The sequence below is a fragment of the Colias croceus genome, chromosome 5 (assembly GCF_905220415.1).
Source record: "Colias croceus chromosome 5, ilColCroc2.1".
NCBI lineage: Eukaryota > Metazoa > Arthropoda > Insecta > Lepidoptera > Pieridae > Colias > Colias croceus.
Window position 1 is genome coordinate 443,009 of NC_059541.1, and position 18,657 is coordinate 461,665.

Genomic DNA, 18,657 nt, shown 5'->3' on the forward strand with positions numbered 1-18,657 from the left:
GGCTACTTTTTACCCCGGAAAATAGGATAGGTTTTATCCCGGAAATCCCACGGGAACGGGAACTATGCGGGTTTTTCTTTGACTGCGCGGGCGAAGCTGCGGGTAGAAAGCTATAGTGGCTTATATCTCTGTATTGCAAACTTTTATTTTGTTTCTGAAGTGTTGGTTTGTGCTCTGACTTAACAGAATATCCTTTGATAATGGTAATTTCGGTTATTGAGCCGAAAATATAATGTAGCAATACACTAATAATCAGGAAGTACCTAGTTTGTAAATCATTCCACTGATAGTGGATTTGGAAAGAAGATAAGTCAACAGAGAAAAGTCGGCATGACAGTCTTGATCTTATCAAATCAGAAAATGTATAAAATGTTATACTTTGAGCATGAGAAGACAATTTAAACTGCCGATTACAACTTTGAATGATACTAATACATCGATTAGCTGATAGGTAATGAAGTTTATAATTAGTACTAATTATTATTTAAGTGGGTATCGGAACTAATTACGGAAAAGTCGTTGGGAAAAGTGATGACTCGTGGTCTAAATGCCCGTAAATGGTCAGTAAATTTGTAGAGCTTGCTCTGCCATTTGATTCCCCAAGTTTTACTTATTCTATAATTAATTAAACAGACTATAAATAAAAGATAATTGGTTAAAAACTTATAAGCAAGCATTCCGATCGTGACTACCTGTGTAAATTGCTTCTATTAGCGCGTGCTACACATAACGACTTGAGTTCTCTGCGAATGAAACATATCGTCAAAGTATTTATACATTATTCTAGGAATAAAAATGTAAACATTGAAACAACATTATACTGTTAGTAAAGTAACATTATATTATTTATCCAACCTAATGTTCCGTAGAATTCACATAGAGGCTATAGTTAGTATGTATAAATAATAAATATTATATTGTTTAGTGAAATATACAATTGAATACTTTCATACTTATTTCAAAACTAAATAAAATAATTTAGTATCTCTAGATGAGACACCGAAACGTTTATCAGTGAAATTGTGTACTTATTTAAAACAGTCCAAGCGCACTCCAGAAACGCACACCATAACTATCATTACAGCGTATCTAATAAACCATTACAATTAATGTACTATAAAAACAATAGTTTAAGTCTTAACCTACTCGCAAGTCACAAATCACGCACTTATTTATAGGAAACTAAATTTTGTTGAAACCGTCGGTCAACACGCGATCCCACGCATCTACTGAACTTCTAAAGATAGTCTGATAAGATTACACGGTTTCTCACGGAGTGCGACACTGCAGGTGTGACGCCACGCTCGTGACGTCACGTGTGTACACACCCTTATGCGGGGTCTATGCTTTTGGAACGAAATTGAAATTAATAGTCGTGACATGAATTTGGGTTCGGTAATGATTCGCGTAGATAAGAGTGATTAAATATCTTTGTGTACATATTATGACATAATTATTATATTATGCTTATAAAAAATTATAGCAATAAATTATATACATTTACTGCGGAATATTTTTTTATTTATGTGGATGCAAACATTGCTTTAAATTCAGCTCCGTTAAACTATCAGAATAAAAGAAAAAAAAACACGAATTACATATTACCATACCTATTTTTTTTCCTATATTTTGTTAATAAATGATGAAATTGGTCTTTTATCTGATTATTTCTATAGGACTTAAAAATAATTACCTACATTAAGTGCGTCGGTCTGAAACAATAAGGAAACAATCGTTAAAGTTATCAAAGTAATAACAATCAACGATTTCTAATAGTGTTATCGTTGTTCCTTAATTTTAATTTATAGAATTATAATGACTAACTACGTAGCTAAGTAGGTATATCATATTATTATCACACGGGTTTAGAGTGTTTCTTCCATAATCACCATACTATAATCAAGATATGTTAACACATATGACATAATGTATTGATATTTATTACATAATACAACATAATATTATGATTCAATAGTATTACGCCGAAGTTTATATAAAGATAAACATTCGGTAATTGATAAAGCTTTTAAAATAAATATAAGACATCATAGTCACCCCACTAACACATATAAAGCTCGGCGCTCACTGGTCACTCCCTTCGCGTGAAACCTTTTTTCGTGATTATAGTAGTCTTTGTTTTACGGCCAGCTGTAATGAGTTCCGCGTGGACAATGGTACTCAATTTGTCATCCACTCACAAATATGGTGGGTTAAATTGAATTCTATTATTATTTTGACGTGAACCACTTTCTAGCACAGCGCGCTGGTTGATCGAATGACGTCATTATTTTGTGTATTTTTAATTTAGTTCCTGTTCCAAAATAAAGCTTTTACTACATACTTGTATTTTAATGTTGCTGACGATGACGATTTTTTTTTTGTAAAAAGGGACAATTTTGTTTGGCTATTGAAAGAAAAACAATCGATACATGTTAATTAGAACTGGTAACTTGTTTAAGGGTTGGTTTTGCATAATCGCCCACTAAAATCTATTATTCACTGAGGTTCAAAGCATTCTTTAGAGACGAGGCAGAAGCCTTTGACTTAACAAGTGAGGTCTGAATAATTTATTGGTTAAAGAAACCTACAGCTGCGGCACACACTCAATTACTTCAGCTGTGTTTTGATTTTATTTCACACTTTTCACGTGCACTCTGTCTGTTTTAATAATCTGTTTTCTAATTAGAACAACACGACTATTACGGTTTGTATTTTATAACTTTTAACGAAACCGTGCTACAAATTTTAGTCTGTGGAAAAGCTCGAAAATAAGCGCGAATAAGTTTCTTGCCGAATCTACCTGAGGTTGACCATTGCCATTTGACCCAATTTACTTTAAAATGTGTTGTTTAATTGTTTTGGCAATAACTTTTACGTTAGATAGTAGTTAATCTAACTTTCTTTCTGAACACTGAAAAAGGAAATGAATCAACTAATTATTAACCAAAGAATGATTAACAGATTATTAGGAATATTTCTTTGAAAATCTGAACCAACTATTTACATTGTAAAAAGTAAACGATGTTGAGAGGATGCCGGAAATGTGTGAAACATACGGTAATGTGGTAAGATAAATGATAAAATGGTTCACGTTACCTGAGTTTTAATTAAAAATTTCAGTATCTTCCTTGTATATATAACAAACCTTTTACATTTCATGAAATATGAATCAATGTAAACAGTACGGAAAAAGGATATTAATAATTTAAATATAAGCTGCGTTCCAGGGTGCAAATTTACAGTAGATCGCTGGGATTAGTACGTTTTTATGCAAATCTCCTTATTGATTATTGTAAGTACACAAAAAGAAAACAGTTGTTGTTGCTAAGTGCATTTGTAGTAATTATTGTGACCAGGAAAACAATATTACTTTTTCTTTCCTAAAAACTGACCATTAGGTACAATTAGCTTCATTTAGGTAATTATTAAATGATTTCTTTATAATTCACTAAGCATAGAGCTTTACAGTTTTTCGTATATAAAGTAATTACAACATAACTAATATACAATTACTTAATTTAAAACTCGATCTTATAGATCTTGATTGATTATGATTATGATATGAATTTTATTGAACCGATAACAATAAACTAGTATAGTATTGTTTCAAACATTGTGGTTTTATTTTACCTCTACATTATCCTCATACAAATAATGTAAACCGAACATAGCCTGTTTAACTCGAATATTTAAAATTCATTCCAAGAAAACGCAACTTGTAAGTTTTTACACGAATAAATTGATTTAATTGCTCGTTTAAAGTGTAAACCTTACCAGTATTTCATATATTGTTAATTTAAAGTTATATAAAAGTATTATTTGTGTAATGAAAACGTTATTTTACAAAGTTATCGTGCGCCGAGGGCGGGCGGGCGGCGGCGTGCGGCACCCTCGCGTCCCTGTGTGGTACTGGGCGGGAAAATAGAAACAGAATTATCACAGAGCTGAAAAGGCTTGGAAACCTAGTTTGATAAAGACATTAAGCTTGTCTGCGTTAAGGTTTTAAAGACGTAAATGTAGTATTTCTCATCAAAGTTTTTTTTACATACCCACTCATAATACCTACTTATGTTATTTTCTCTAGTTATATAGCGTTTTATATATCTATAATATATTACTTTTTTTACTTCTGATTAAGCTATGTACTTACATTAATAATTTGCGTTGTGACTAGATTTTAATCTATACTGCTAATATTATAAAGCTGAAGAGTTTGTTTGTTTGTTTGAACGCGCTTGTCTCAGGAACTACTCGTCCGATTTGGAAAATTCTTTCAGTGTATTTATCGAGGAAGGCTATATATCACCCTAAGACCATCAGGAGCGGAGCAATGCGGGTGAAACCGCAGGACATAGCTAGGGTATTAATTAATTATTTTACGCTCTACATAATTTCAAATACAGCGATAATTGTAAACAATCGACTTACAATTTCATTTATTTTCTTAACAGTTTAAATAATAAAAATCCTTCGATGGAAAAGTTTGTTTCTATGACGTGCCGACCGGACTAAGCTTGAGCATTTAACTTTGTTTCAATGTAATTTCACCGCCATTACAATTGACATCGATCGTCTACTTAATTGAGTTTTAAGCTTGTTATTTGAAAAGAAAATAATTGGAAACTTTTATACGAATAAATCTTTGATACTTGTTTACATTACTTGTGAATTTATAGAAAACTCACAAAACAAACCAATAATTTTAGGTTATTTTTCTACATAATATCATGTTCATAATACAATGAACTATAATTATTAAGAACCGCGTGGTGAATTATAAAAAAATAATAATTGGTATCTATTTAAGATTAAACATGTTATAATAATATTGGATACTTACGGAAATAGGATTAAATCAGTTTGAAATTTACAGAGACAAGCAATTAAAAGAAGCAATAATTAGGACCAGAATTACAAAAATAAAAGCAAAACCATTGCACGGCCAGTTTTATAGATCAGTTTTAGACAAGGAGAATATAGATAAAAATCAATCATTTAGATGGCTTAATAAACAGAAAGTATCCCCATCTTTAGAATCATCCATATTTTCTATTCAAGATCAAGCGGTGATTACGAGACAGCATGAAAGAGATATATTAAAGAAAGCAGTAGATGGTAAATGTCGATTATGTGTAGTGAAAGATGAAACAGTGCAACACATAATATCGGGATGCGAAAAATTAGCTGGAACTTATTATATAAAGAGACACAATAATTTAGTACAATATATATTTTGGGCGCTAGCAAAAAAACACAATATAGAAGTTTCTAAACAGTGGTGGCTAGAACACTTGACACTACCTCAGGTGAAAGAAAATATGACTGCGAAGATAATGTGGGAAATTCCAATACAAACAGATCAAACAATAGTACATAATAGACCGGACATTATATATATAAATAAAACAGATAATAAAACATATTTAATAGACATAACAGTACCATCAGATTATAATATAGGACCAAAAGAAATAGAGAAATTAAGCAAATACCATCCTCTTAAAAATGAAATAGCCCGGCTATGGAATACTTCTGCAGAGATTATACCAGTAGTGATAGGAGCAACTGGAATCGTTGCTAAGAGTATAAATAAGTACTTAGATAAATTAGACGCGAACATCAACATACAAATATTGCAAAAACAAGCGGCAATACATTCAGTCACTATCATAAGCAAGGTGCTAGGTAACACAGTATTTATAAATAGAGATTCCGAACCTCCTCTTCCTTGAGGGTCTCAGGGCGGGAGTTAGGAATAAAAATAATAAACCGAGCTACAGCTCGAGTAGAAAAGTTTTTCAAAATTATAATAATATTGGATACTTACATATCTTTAAAATTTATTTTATGTGGTCTTCATATCTATACTAATATTATAAAGCTGAAGAGTTTGTTTGTTTGTTTGTTTGAACGCGCTAATCTTGGGAAATACTGGTTCGATTTGAAAAATTCTTTCGGTGTTAGATAGCTCATTTATCGAGGAAGGCTATAGGCTATGTACCGTCACGCTACGACTAACAGGAGAGGAGCCACGGGGGTGAAACCGCGCGGAGCGGCTAGTTATGTATATCCTTTTTTTCAGTTAAAAAGGTAACCTTGAAAAGTTCATCTAGACAATCTACTGAATAAATAATTGATCACAATCATTGGGTATGTACTAGGTAGTTACGGGGTTATTTTTGTAGTGAATAATCGAAAAAACAGAGAGTTGTACAGAATAATATAACTACATAATGGTATGTTTTATTTAATTTTTATAAACATGTAAAACATCTAGGTACTATCTATAAGGTAGTTTAATTATCAATCTTAAAATTCTATGTTGAATAATGGTGTTGAGTGTTTTCAAAAAATACGACACTAATTCTGCTTATTGTAGGTAGGTACCCGCCCGGCTCGGTAGACGTCTTCGGTAGGTCAGTCTAATAAGATGTGCCAATACAGACTTCGATCCACACTTCGATCTATCTATCTATATACATATATCAAATTTAATACAAACGGGAACACATGATTTTTCTACAAACTTTCGGATTTTAATATTACTTAGTTCGATACGATTTAAAATTTATTTAAAAATCATTGTCCTAATCTAAGCGAAGACAAATCCCATGAATGATATTTATGTTGGTATATTTATGTTTCTCCGGATTATATCGTGAAATTTAGGGTTGTTGAGGATTCCTCTTCCGCTTCCTCATAATGCGGAAGTTCCGCAATATTCTGGGTTCCTCAACCGTTACCGCATCCTCAAAAATAAAAATAAAAAAATTCCTCTTCCGCTATCGCTTCCTCAAAATTTTGAGGAAATTTATGAGGATGCCGTATCTATGACAACGCACTCGCTACGCGCAGCGCGATGCCAGGCCGATTCGATCAGGCGGCGAATTTACAAAGCCTATATAGTATATACCTACCTATGTATACTTTTTGAGTCACGAGTCGGACTCTAATAGATGAGCATATAACTCGACAAAACCTAATCTCTCTAAATAAAAAAGTGACTCGACTTGATTATAATTTCCTCATCCTCATCCGCTTCCTCTTCCTCAAAAAAATATCCTCATCCTCATCCGCATCCCCTAAATTTGCGTGTGAAAATTCCTCTTCCTCCTCCTCTTCCTCATAATCACTTCCTCAACAACCCAATCGTGAATCAGTTAATGTCTAAGTAGGTAGTCATAATTATTCAAAAGTAGAGCAAGTCCAGATGTAATTAAAATTATACATAACACGTAAATAAGTTAACCTTGATCAATTATAAGGAACTCTATATTACGTTAAAATTTAAATCATCAATGGTAATTCGAAATTACTGTTAAAGTCAAAATTTGTCACAGAATAATAAACTTAATCATTGCACAATAAAGTTGAGAATGTGTCAATGTGGTTAATTGATATTGTTTTTGCGTGTAAAAGTGAGTTTAGAATAATCGATAATAACGTGTCAAAGGATACCGACATGTTTATGTTACCTCACTCTTGTGGTCGCACTATTTACGTTAGTACATAAATAATAAATAGGGCCAAATCGATGTCAAGTTCACACATTGAAGCTTATTGAACATAATGGTACCCAATGGCTAATGGAGATTTTTAAGTATTTGTATATTATGTTTATTATATTTAGCCGTTTAATGTTCTAGAAAGTGGTACATATTAGCTTTATCCAAGCAAATATATTGGTGTGTAAAAAAGTCATCCTACTGTATGATTATGAGGATAAACTTTTAAGACTATGCATGCTTACCTACTGTTAGGTTAGCTTTTATCTAATAGCCTATTCATAGAAACACCATATTATATAATCAAGCTTTAGTTCACATCATTATTCATTACCACGTTATTTTGGATGAATTCATGCTTATGACCCTTTTAAACCTTTTGTTAGTTACATGAAATAAAACCAACATTTGTAACATATCCCCTGAATTTGCGAGGAAATTTCATAACAATTAGTTGAATTGTAAATGAACCGGCAAGGTCAAGGGTTTGAATATAAATGTTTTCGAGAAAATTTCTTTATAGGTAATATGTTTGCCAGCAATATCACAATTATACTAAGTATTCCTGTATGTATAAAATGCGGAATTATAATATGTTATAATATTTTGATTTCATTTTCATTTTTCTTACTAATATTATATTACCTACGTCAAATGACTTAAATAATTATTACGATAGAATTCGTAGACAATTAATAGTTTTGAGACTAGATTATGGAATAATTTTTTATAATTTGCAGTTATTATTCAGATTTCAAACAGAATTCCCACCAGTTATACGCCGAGCGCAGTATGTTCGTAACAAGAAGTTTACAGTTCTAAATAAAGAAAAACTTAGCTTTGTCACAAGAAGACGAAAAAGAAAGCCTTGGAAGCGATTCGACCTCACTTTAGCTAAAAATGGAAAAGTTAAATAGTTTTACGTAACGTTTACAAGTGGGATTAATTTACAAGTTACTCTAGTGTGTAATACAAATTTTTTTAAACGCTAAAGTTATATTTAGTAACTAATCAGATAGTTTAGTTTACAAATAATACTTTAATAATTTATCAATAGGGCTCATTTTCTGCTTGTGCGGCTTGAAGTGAGATTTAAAAATAAATTAACCAGAAAGATCTATAATTCTTACGTCTTTTAATATTAGTTCAGAATAACTTATAACAAGTAGGCAAAACCTACCAAACAAATGCCTACATAATTAATGATCGAACAGCGAACTGCTAATACATATAACGCGTAGTAATAGGTATGTAGTTTGTGTTTTAAATCATTGATGTAGTTGCCACTGCATAAGCTTCGTTCTGGAAGCGTGTAAATATTGTTTGTTTTATTATTTTCATTTGTGTATAAATCTGGAACCCTTCACTAATATATAAAACATAGAATCTGCGACCTTTCCATTTGTCTGCACCGCGTATAAATTACATAAGGCGTGTACACTTTGCGGTGACTACGAGTTGGAAAACAGGGGGATAACATAAGGTATGAACAAAATTCAATGAATATGTAATTTTTCAACATGTTTTTCATCTACCATACTCAATCTCGTAATGGAAATAAATATGAAGAAGTCTTCAAATTAAATAATTAGGTATTTTTTATACTCATACTTAAACGTAAAGTGCTGAATTTTATAAAATTGTATTGTTTTAGTTTCAATCGCGTGATAATGTATGTGCATCTCGTTTCTCTATACATGTGTGTGTTTTTTCCGTACAGTCAGTACAGTCTTACCAATATCCATTCATCTTTGCAAATATTAACTTTTATAATAAAAGCAGATTTTTTTAATTCATCATACCTTATCATTAAAATTTTAAACACATAATAATTTCTAATATTTTGGCAATCCAAATTATATCTTATTCCTAAATAAATTGTTCCCAACTTTATCCCAGGCTTTCCTCAACGCGTGGTGAGCAAGTGAAGGTGTGTACGGTCCGCAAATTATGACGGCACGTATAGGGTTGGGCGGAAATAGCCGCCGCTGCCTATTTCCGGTCAGATTTGACGCTAGTTTTCTATCGTCAAATCACTGCGGTGTTTGTTAATTATTTCTTCACGTGGTCATTTATTTTGTTTGGAATGCTTGTTGTTATTATAAAACAGTTGGACCTTTAGCAATACGCTTATTATAGATTTGTTTAAATAGTGTTTATGTTTGTTAAGTTCTAAAGTATTCGAAGCGATTTGCAAATACAAATAACTATAAGTAGGCAGATGGAATCTCGGTGGAGCCTAGTTTAAATCGTCAAATCATAACGATGAGGATGAATCGCTACACGAAACCTTTTTAATTAAATTTAACTTCTATATATTTTATTTTAAAAAAGACTATATGCGATTTCTACGATACGACTGACAAAAACCTTTAAAGTTCTCTAGTTAGAAAACTTGTCGTGTGCTCGCGAAGCGCTAAGTATTAACTATAAGATATATCGTTAACGTTTGTTTCTTTTAAATGTCAGTGAATATCAAGGTTGGAGGAGTTTTTCCTTGGTATTTCCCCTTGCATCGAAATATATTATTGACACAATATCATTAAAACCAAAATGAATGTCACGTAGCAACGTTAGGTAAATTCACGTTTTCATTTGATGAAACAATCGTGCCGGATTTTGGCTGAGAAAGTAAAAATATTAGAAAGCGTTGTTTATTCTTACCCTGTTTAATAACCATCATTTAAATATACACGGAACTTTACTTGGTCTGAACTTTAAAAAAAGTTTCAATCAAAGCATAAAGTCACTAGACAAAACAAATATGAAATGTTATACATTATAGAAGCATTATAGATATACATTAAGTACATTTTTTCTTGTAAACATTTATCGCGAAAATGAAAGTTATTCACGTTAAAGTAATTAATTAGAGCGGACACATGAAATGCCAGCCGCCGCCCAGACTTTGCGTGATCTAAGCTTTACTTTGTAAGCTAAAAGATAACTTGTAGAGACTTAACCATTCATGTCAGTGTTTATCACGCTTTTCATAATTAAACGCAAAAATACGGAGTAAATTAAGTACATCGTGTAATGGTCTTAGATGATATAAAAAATATAGATATTAGGTACCTACTAGCTTTCCGCACGCAGCTTCATTCGCTTTACATAGGATGCCGATGATAGGTAATATACTTAAACGCTTACGAACCACGCTACCTATTGGAATTAGTGAAAACCGTATGAAAAAACCTACAGTGATTTCCGGATCAATCGTGAACAGACAGACGGGTCGAGCGGAGGACGATTTTATAGTAAGTATATATAAAGTAGTGATGTAAATTTTATAATTTATTTAAGTAAGTGAGCATAGGAACGAGGAAGAAATAATTAAGCTGAAACATTTATCCATTTCACAAGACCTACTTCAAAAGCAATATTAAAGTGTCAAATGATATTATAAGTTATAACAATAAGAACCTAGACACCTAGACTCTCTGGTTCTGATACCATCGAGAACAGAATATGATCTACTACTTTTATGAAACTACATGATAGCTCTGGGATCTTGAGATTTGTACTGTTGATTAATGTCATCACTCCAACTTATAATGAAGGTTATTGAAGTAGTTCTTCGAAAACTAATCCTATAGCAATTACCAACATGCAATTCAAACTGAAACATTTCATCAGATTATCTAAATATAACTAAGACTATAGCTAACCAAATCTAAACATAATGTTTCCTTCACATTATATCAAAATGTTTAAAGGCCTTTACATAGTCATGCTAAGTTGCAGTTATTTCTGCTCTAATGAAAACCTTCTCTATAGTGATAAAGGCTTTAAATTCAGTACACGTGCGGCTGCGGCGTGGTCACGGTCATCGTGAAAATGTAATCACAAGTTAAAATTAAATGTTATAGTGCGCTTTTATAAGGCGATTGTACTGGGTGCGTCTTTTTAATTTAATTTGTAGCGACTAGGACTGTTACTCGTGCTGCAGAAAAGTACCCACTATAATGTATGTTAGTAAATTTTCTTATAATTTTTAACTTTTTGGGCTATCCATCGATCGTTTGGATTACTTATTTCAGGAGTATACCAATAATTATTTGTCCTTAAAAAACAATTTCAAAATTACCTACTTATAGCCTACCTACTTATATATACCTATGTAGTTATTATACACGGTGTCCCACCGTCGGTATTCTAAGTTCAATGGAGGTTATAGTTTTGCATACGCTGAGTACGTTAAAAATACTATTAATAATATAAATTTTTTTTCGAATAGACGAATTCATTAAACTCTTTGTGTACCCCTAACAAGCAACCCACCCAACTTTGCCACCCGCATGTGACCTATCGTTTAGATTAGATATGTGTATGTTTTCATAGACAAAATGCTCACATTAGCGAAGCGGTATAACTTATAGACTTATAGTATGCTGGCTGCGCGAAGCTAGAGAAGAAAACATGAATTTTAAGGAAAAATTTAGCAAACAATTTTTAGCGTAATTATGTTGTTTAAGTATTTTTTACGTGATCAGTGTGTGCAAGGCTACAAGTCCCTTCGCGCTTCGTATACCGATAGTGGGACACCCTATCACCATAATTTATTATTGTGTAGGTAAAGCCAAGTTTCAAAAATGAAAATTGAATTATGAATATCAAACTATACTTACTTTAGGCATTGTTTGTAAGAGTGAGTCACGTCGTTCATTGATAGAGTAGAGATAATGCAATACGACACATGTAGATACCTACTTCAATATTATACGACCAATATACTTATCCTTTATAGATTTTTTTGTCGTGTTACTCACCCAAAGGTACAGAAAGTCGCAGGTAGTTCTTAACATGGCGCCACCAGATCGGCGGCGTGATAAGTCTTTTTACATCATTCCATTTTACACTGAAACTCCCTTGTTCACCTGCAATATTGTACAAGGTTAGTTTGGTAGAGCAGCTTCCGAAGTATTGTAACTATGTAGCGACCGTAATCCTACATTACGCTTATTAAAATTATTCGGCATTGTCTACTCTATTGTATGAAGTACAACTTCCTATGTACTTAAATTGGCCTTTGGGTTCTATATACGTAATGATTAATACTAGTTTCATATTATAATTTATAATATGCAAAAAGAATAAAGATACATGAAGTATACTATATAATAAACATAATATACACAAAAGTATTATGTAGGTAAACTATTAACTTTACCAGTTATAACAAATTGAAGAAATGTAGAGTCTAGTGCAGAAACTTTTTGAAAAACCAACTGAGTGAGTTTATATTAAAATTTGCAATAATTATAAACCACAAAGTTGCCTATAGGTACATAATATTCATTATAAATCAAAATACTTTTGCATAGTTGTGGTTTCAAAGCACCGTTAAATTAATAAATTAGTGTACTTAGGTTAATTAAATTGTAACCATTTTAATTAAAATGTGAAAAGGAATTTTACTCAGAGTATATTTTATTACAAAGACAAATAATGTTACACTTTATAACATCACACACGTAATTTTCCTGTAATGTGAAGTCATTCATAACTAATTGCTCGCATCCAACCTTGAGATTTAGTGAAAATACGGCATTAGATACCAATTATATACCTCGTTTATTTCTCTTTTATTACGCTTTTCTTATTATTATTATCATATATATATAAAGCTACACTACCACTCACTCACTGACTGACTGACATCGGGTTTCTCGGAAACTAAGGGGAAAGTGGGGGGGATTATGACGTGATCGTGTAGAGGTGTGCCGAGAGACCAGAGGAAAAATATAGCGATCTCGATCATCTTCGAAAACCAAGTGGACCCCTGGAGGTGCGCAAAAACGGTGATACCTGGAGGGGGGTTGTCTGAACAAAAAATGCTCGGAACTGGTGGCGATTACCAGGGGAGGTGGAAAAATGGGGATTTTCGCGAAAACAAGATGGCCGCCGTACTTTGCCAAAATCGCCGTTTATGAATCCTTACGTCTCAAATTTGGCACACGTGCTCTGTTCAAGCCAGCGAATCGATCGGTGCCCCGTTCGAGTGGCTCCGGGCCCCCGTTTCCATCTTCCATACAACGTAAAACCCAACGGCCCGCGGAAACGGTGCGAGTTGGGTGGGGGGTCCCGGAACTAAAAATGATCACCACCCTGGGACGCTACCAGGGAGCCATAGTGGGACGCTCGATTTTGGAATTTTTCCATTTTTGGCGCAAACATAAAAACGTAAATTTAGACGAGGTGGTGCAATAGAGAAATAAACCAATGACGCATTCATACTCGCCCAGCTCCCAGGATATCCAGAAAAATCCGAAATCTTAAACTTTCCCACATCTCGCGAAGACGGTCAACGGCCCGCGCAAACGGTAGCAGCTGCATCTGGGGTGCTCGAACTAAACTTGTAGTAGACCTCGAGCAATTACCACAGAGTGTGAAAAAAATTCAAAATGGCGGAAAAAATGGCCGCCGCCATACAAATTCTAAAACGGCCATCGCTGGTGTGATCGCGCTGAAACTTGGCACAGGGGCTTTAATCAAGCCGCACATTGAGGTGGCATACTCATAATCGAGTTTCCATCGCTGGTTTCCGAGTTTCATACAACGCAAAATTCGACGGCTCTCTGAAACGGCGCGAGATAGGTGGGGGGTGTAGAACTAAAAAATGATCAGGAAGATGGGGTGCTACCAGGGCAATCAAGAAATTTCAGATTCGACGCCATTTTTTTTTTCAAAAATGGCCAATTTTTCAAAGCAAGATGGTGGCGCCGGTTACTTTACGATCGGTCTGAAAATTGACTTTTGTGCTCTTATCGGCCATATTTACAAAACTGCGTACTCAGAATTTCTTTTCGACCCCCGGTTTCCATTTTCCATACATCACGAAATTCAACGGCTCTCTGAACTGGTGGCACTTAGGTTGGGGTCACCAAGGTAAAAAATGTTTAAAAACTTGGTCCGCTTCCAGGTACATAAAAATTTTTGCTAAAAAGCGAAATTTTTTTTTTCGAAAATTTTGTATGGAAATTTCCATAGTAGGAAGGGTAATTGAATAGCATCGGCAAAAGACGGCACCGCGGGCTGCTTGCTGCCCGCGCACCGCGCAACTTCAAGGGTTGACAGCCTCCCGGAGTAGAAAATATTTATTAACTTTTGAACTACCCCACGAGCCAAGCGAGCGAAGCGAGCGAGTCACGGCAGCGGCCAGCGTAAATATTCAAATAGGTAGCGAGGAGCGAAGCGACGAGCTTGTAAGGTTAACTTTTGAACAACTTACCGCACGAGCCAAGCGAGCGAAGCGAGCGAGTCGCGTCAACGGCCGGCGTAAATATTCAAATAGGTAGCGAGGAGCGAAGCGACGAGCGTGTTAGGTTAACTTTTGAACTACTTACCGAACGAGCCAAGCGAGCGAAGCGAGCGAGTCGCGTCAACGGCCGGCCTAAATATTCAAATGGGTAGCGAGGAGCGAAGCGACGAGCGTGTTAGGTTAACTTATGAACTACCTACCGCACGAGCCAAGCGAGCGAAGCGAGCGAGTTGCGGCAGTGGCCGGCCTAAATATTCAAATAGGTAGCGAGGAGCGAAGCGACGAGCGTGTTAGGTTAACTCTTGAACAGTTTATTATGAAAAGTCACTGCCCGCTATCGATAAGACGTTTAAAAAATTTACCAATATTTGAATAAGTAATTTATAAGCAGTTTAGGTAGCGAGGAGCGAAGCGACGAGCGTGTAAGGTTAACTTTTGAACTACCACACGAGCCATGCGAGCGAAGCGAGCGAGTCACGGCAGCGGCCGGCCTAAATATTCAAATAGGTAGCGAGGAGCGAAGCGACGAGCGTGTTAGGTTAACTTTTGAACTACCTATCGCACGAGCCAAGCGAGCGAAGCGAGCGAGTCGCGGCAGCGGCCGGCCTAAATATTCAAATAGGTAGCGAGGAGCGAAGCGACGAGCGTGTTAGGTTAACTCTTGAACAGTTTATTATGAAAAGTCACTGCCCGCTATCGATAAGACGTTTCAAAAATTTAACAATATTTGAATAAGTAATTTATAAGCAGTTTCGACTGACTGTAGAATCGCTGTTAGGAGATGTAACAAATGGATAGGAAATTTGAATGCATTTTCAAATGACTGAAGATTTCTGCCCTGGGATGAGCCGCGAGCTGCTTGCAGCTCGCGCACCATGCACCCTCGAAGGTGAACCGCCTCCCGGAATAGAAAATATTTGAATTTGAAATTTATAAGCACTTCCGATTGACTGTGGAATCACTGTTTGCAGATAATAGCAAATTGACGGGGAATTTTAATGCATTTTCAAATGACTGAAGATTTCTGTCCTGGGATGCTTCGCGGGCTGCTTGCAGCCCGCGCACTACGCTCCCTCGAAGGTGGACAGCCTCCCGGAGTGGAAAATACTTGAATGGGGAATTTATAAGCATTACCGACTGACTGTGGAATCGCTGTTAGCAGAAAATTACAAATGGACTGGGAATTCTAACACATTTTCTAATGACTGCGCTATTGCTTCAACCCAGGGGCAAAAGGGGCTCGCGGGCTGCTTGCAGCCCGCGCACAACGCACCAGCTAGTTATTATTATTATATTATAATATATAAAGCTACACTACCACTCACTGACATCGGGTTTCTCGGAAACTACGCGGAAAGTTGGGGGGATTTCGACGTGATCGTGTAGAGGTGCTCCGAGTGACCACCGGAAAAATATTGACAACTCCAACACCCTGGACAAGAGAGTGGACCCCTGGAGGTGCGCGGAAACGGTGCCACTTGGAGGGGGGGTGTCTGAACAAAAAATGCTCGGAACTGGTGGCGATTACCAGGGGTGGTGGAAAAATGGGGATTTTCGCGAAAACAAGATGGCCGCCGTACTTTGCCAAAATCGCCGTTTATGAATCCTTACGTCTCAAATTTGGCACACGTGCTCTGTTCGAGCCGGCAAATCGATCGGTGCCCCGTTCGAGTGGCTCCGGGCCCCCGTTTCCAACTTCCATACAACGTAAACTCCAACGGCCTGCGGAAACGGAGCGAGTTGGGTTGGGGGTCCCGGAACTAAAAATGATCACCACCCTGGGACGCTACCAGGGAGCCATAGTGGGACGCTCGATTTTGGAATTTTTCCATTTTTGGCGCAAACATAAAAACGTAAATTTAGACGAGGTGGTGCAATGGAGAAATACACCAATGATGCATTCGTACTCGCCCAGCTCCCAGGATATCCAGAAAAATCCGAAATCTTAAACTTTCCCACATCTCGCGAAGACGGTCAACGGCCCGCGCAAACGGTAGCAGCTGCATCTGGGGTGCTCAAACTAAAGTTGGAGTAGACCTCGAGCAATTACCACAGATAGTGAAAAAAATTCAAAATGGCGGAAAAAATGGCCGCCGCCATACAAATTCTAAAACGGCCATCGCTGGTCCGATCGCGCTGAAACTTGGCACAGGGGCTTTAATCGAGCCGCACATTGAGGTGGCATACTCATAATCGAGTTTCCATCGCTGGTTTCCGAGTTTCATACAACGTGAAATTCGACGGCTCTCCGAAACGGCGCCAGATAGCCGGGGGGTGTAGAACTAAAAAATGATCAGGAAGATGGGGTGCTACCAGGGCAATCGAGAAATTTCAAATTGGACGCAATTTTTTTTCAAAAAATGGCCAATTTTTCAAAGCAAGATGGTGGCGCCGGTTCCGTCACGATCAGTCTGAAAATTGACTTCTGTGCTCTGATTGGTCAGATTTACAAAACTGCATACTCAGAATTTCTCTCCGACCCCCGGTTTCCATTTTCCATACATCACGAAATTCAACGGCTCTCTGAACTGGTGGCACTTAGGTTGGGGTCACAAAGGTAAAAAATGTTTAAAAACTTAGTCCGCTTCCAGGCACATAAAAATTTTTGCTAAAAAGCGAATTTTTTTTTTCGAAAATTTTGTATGGAAATTTCCATAGTAGGAAGGGTAATTGAATAGCATCGGCAAAAGACGGCACCGACGGGCTGCTTGCTGCCCGCGCACCGCGCAACTTCGAGGGTTGACAGCCTCCCGGAGTAGAAAATATTTATTAACTTTTGAACTACCGCACGAGCCAAGCGAGCGAAGCGAGCGAGTCACGGCAGCGGCCGGCGTAAATATTTAAATAGATAGCGAGGAGCGAAGCGACGAGCGTGTTAGGTTAACTTTTGAACTACTTACTGCACGAGCCAAGTGAGCGAAGCGAGCGAGTCGCGTCAACGGCCGGCCTAAATATTCAAATAGGTAGCGAGGAGCGAAGCGACGAGCGTGTTAGGTTAACTTATGAACTACCTACCGCACGAGCCAAGCGAGCGAAGCGAGCGAGTTGCGGCAGCTGCCAGCCTAAATATTCAAATAGGTAGCGAGGAGCGAAGCGACGAGCGTGTTAGGTTAACTCTTGAACAGTTTATTATGAAAAGTCACTGCCCGCTATCGATAAGACGTTGCAAAAATTTTACCAATATTTGAATAAGTAATTTATAAGCAGTTTAGGTAGCGAGGAGCGAAGCGACGAGCGTGTAAGGTTAACTTTTGAACTACCACACGAGCCATGCGAGCGAAGCGAGCGAGTCACGGTAGCGGCCGCCGGCCGGCCTAAATATTCAAATAGGTAGCGAGGAGCGAAGCGACGAGCGTGTTAGGTTAACTTTTGAACTACCTATCGCACGAGCCAAGCGAGCGAAGCGAGCGAGTCGCGGCAGCGGCCGGCCTAAATATTCGAATAGGTAGCGAGGAGCGAAGCGACGAGCGTGTTAGGTTAACTCTTGAACAGTTTATTATGAAAAGTCACTGCCCGCTATCGATAAGACGTTTCAAAAATTTTACCAATATTTGAATAAGTAATTTATAAGCAGTTTCGACTGACTGTAGAATCGCTGTTAGCAGATGTTACAAATGGAAAGGAAATTCGAATGCATTTTCAAATGACTGAAGATTTCTGCCCTGGGATGAGCCGCGAGCTGCTTGCAGCTCGCGCACCACTCACCCTCGAAGGTGGACAGCCCCCCGGAATATAAAATATTTGAATGGGGAATTTATATGCATTACCGACTGACTGTAGAATCGCTGTTAGGAGATGTAACAAATGGATAGGAAATTCGAATGCATTTTCAAATGACGGAAGATTTCTGCCCTGGGATGCTTCGCGGGCTGCTTGCAGCCCGCGCACTAC

At 36.6% G+C, this 18,657-nt stretch overlaps 1 protein-coding gene across 5 annotated transcripts in view; it reads right to left on the reverse strand.

The window, feature by feature from the left end:
- The window catches only part of LOC123692119 (probable phospholipid-transporting ATPase IA), a 108,694-nt gene that overhangs the window by 73,654 nt on the left and 16,383 nt on the right, over positions 1-18,657 (reverse strand). For all 5 annotated transcript variants that reach the window (XM_045636767.1, XM_045636765.1, XM_045636771.1 and 2 more), the window contains exon 2: positions 12,275-12,382. In XM_045636767.1, the coding sequence (XP_045492723.1) occupies positions 12,275-12,382 (108 nt within the window). The remainder of the gene's footprint in view (positions 1-12,274; positions 12,383-18,657) is intronic.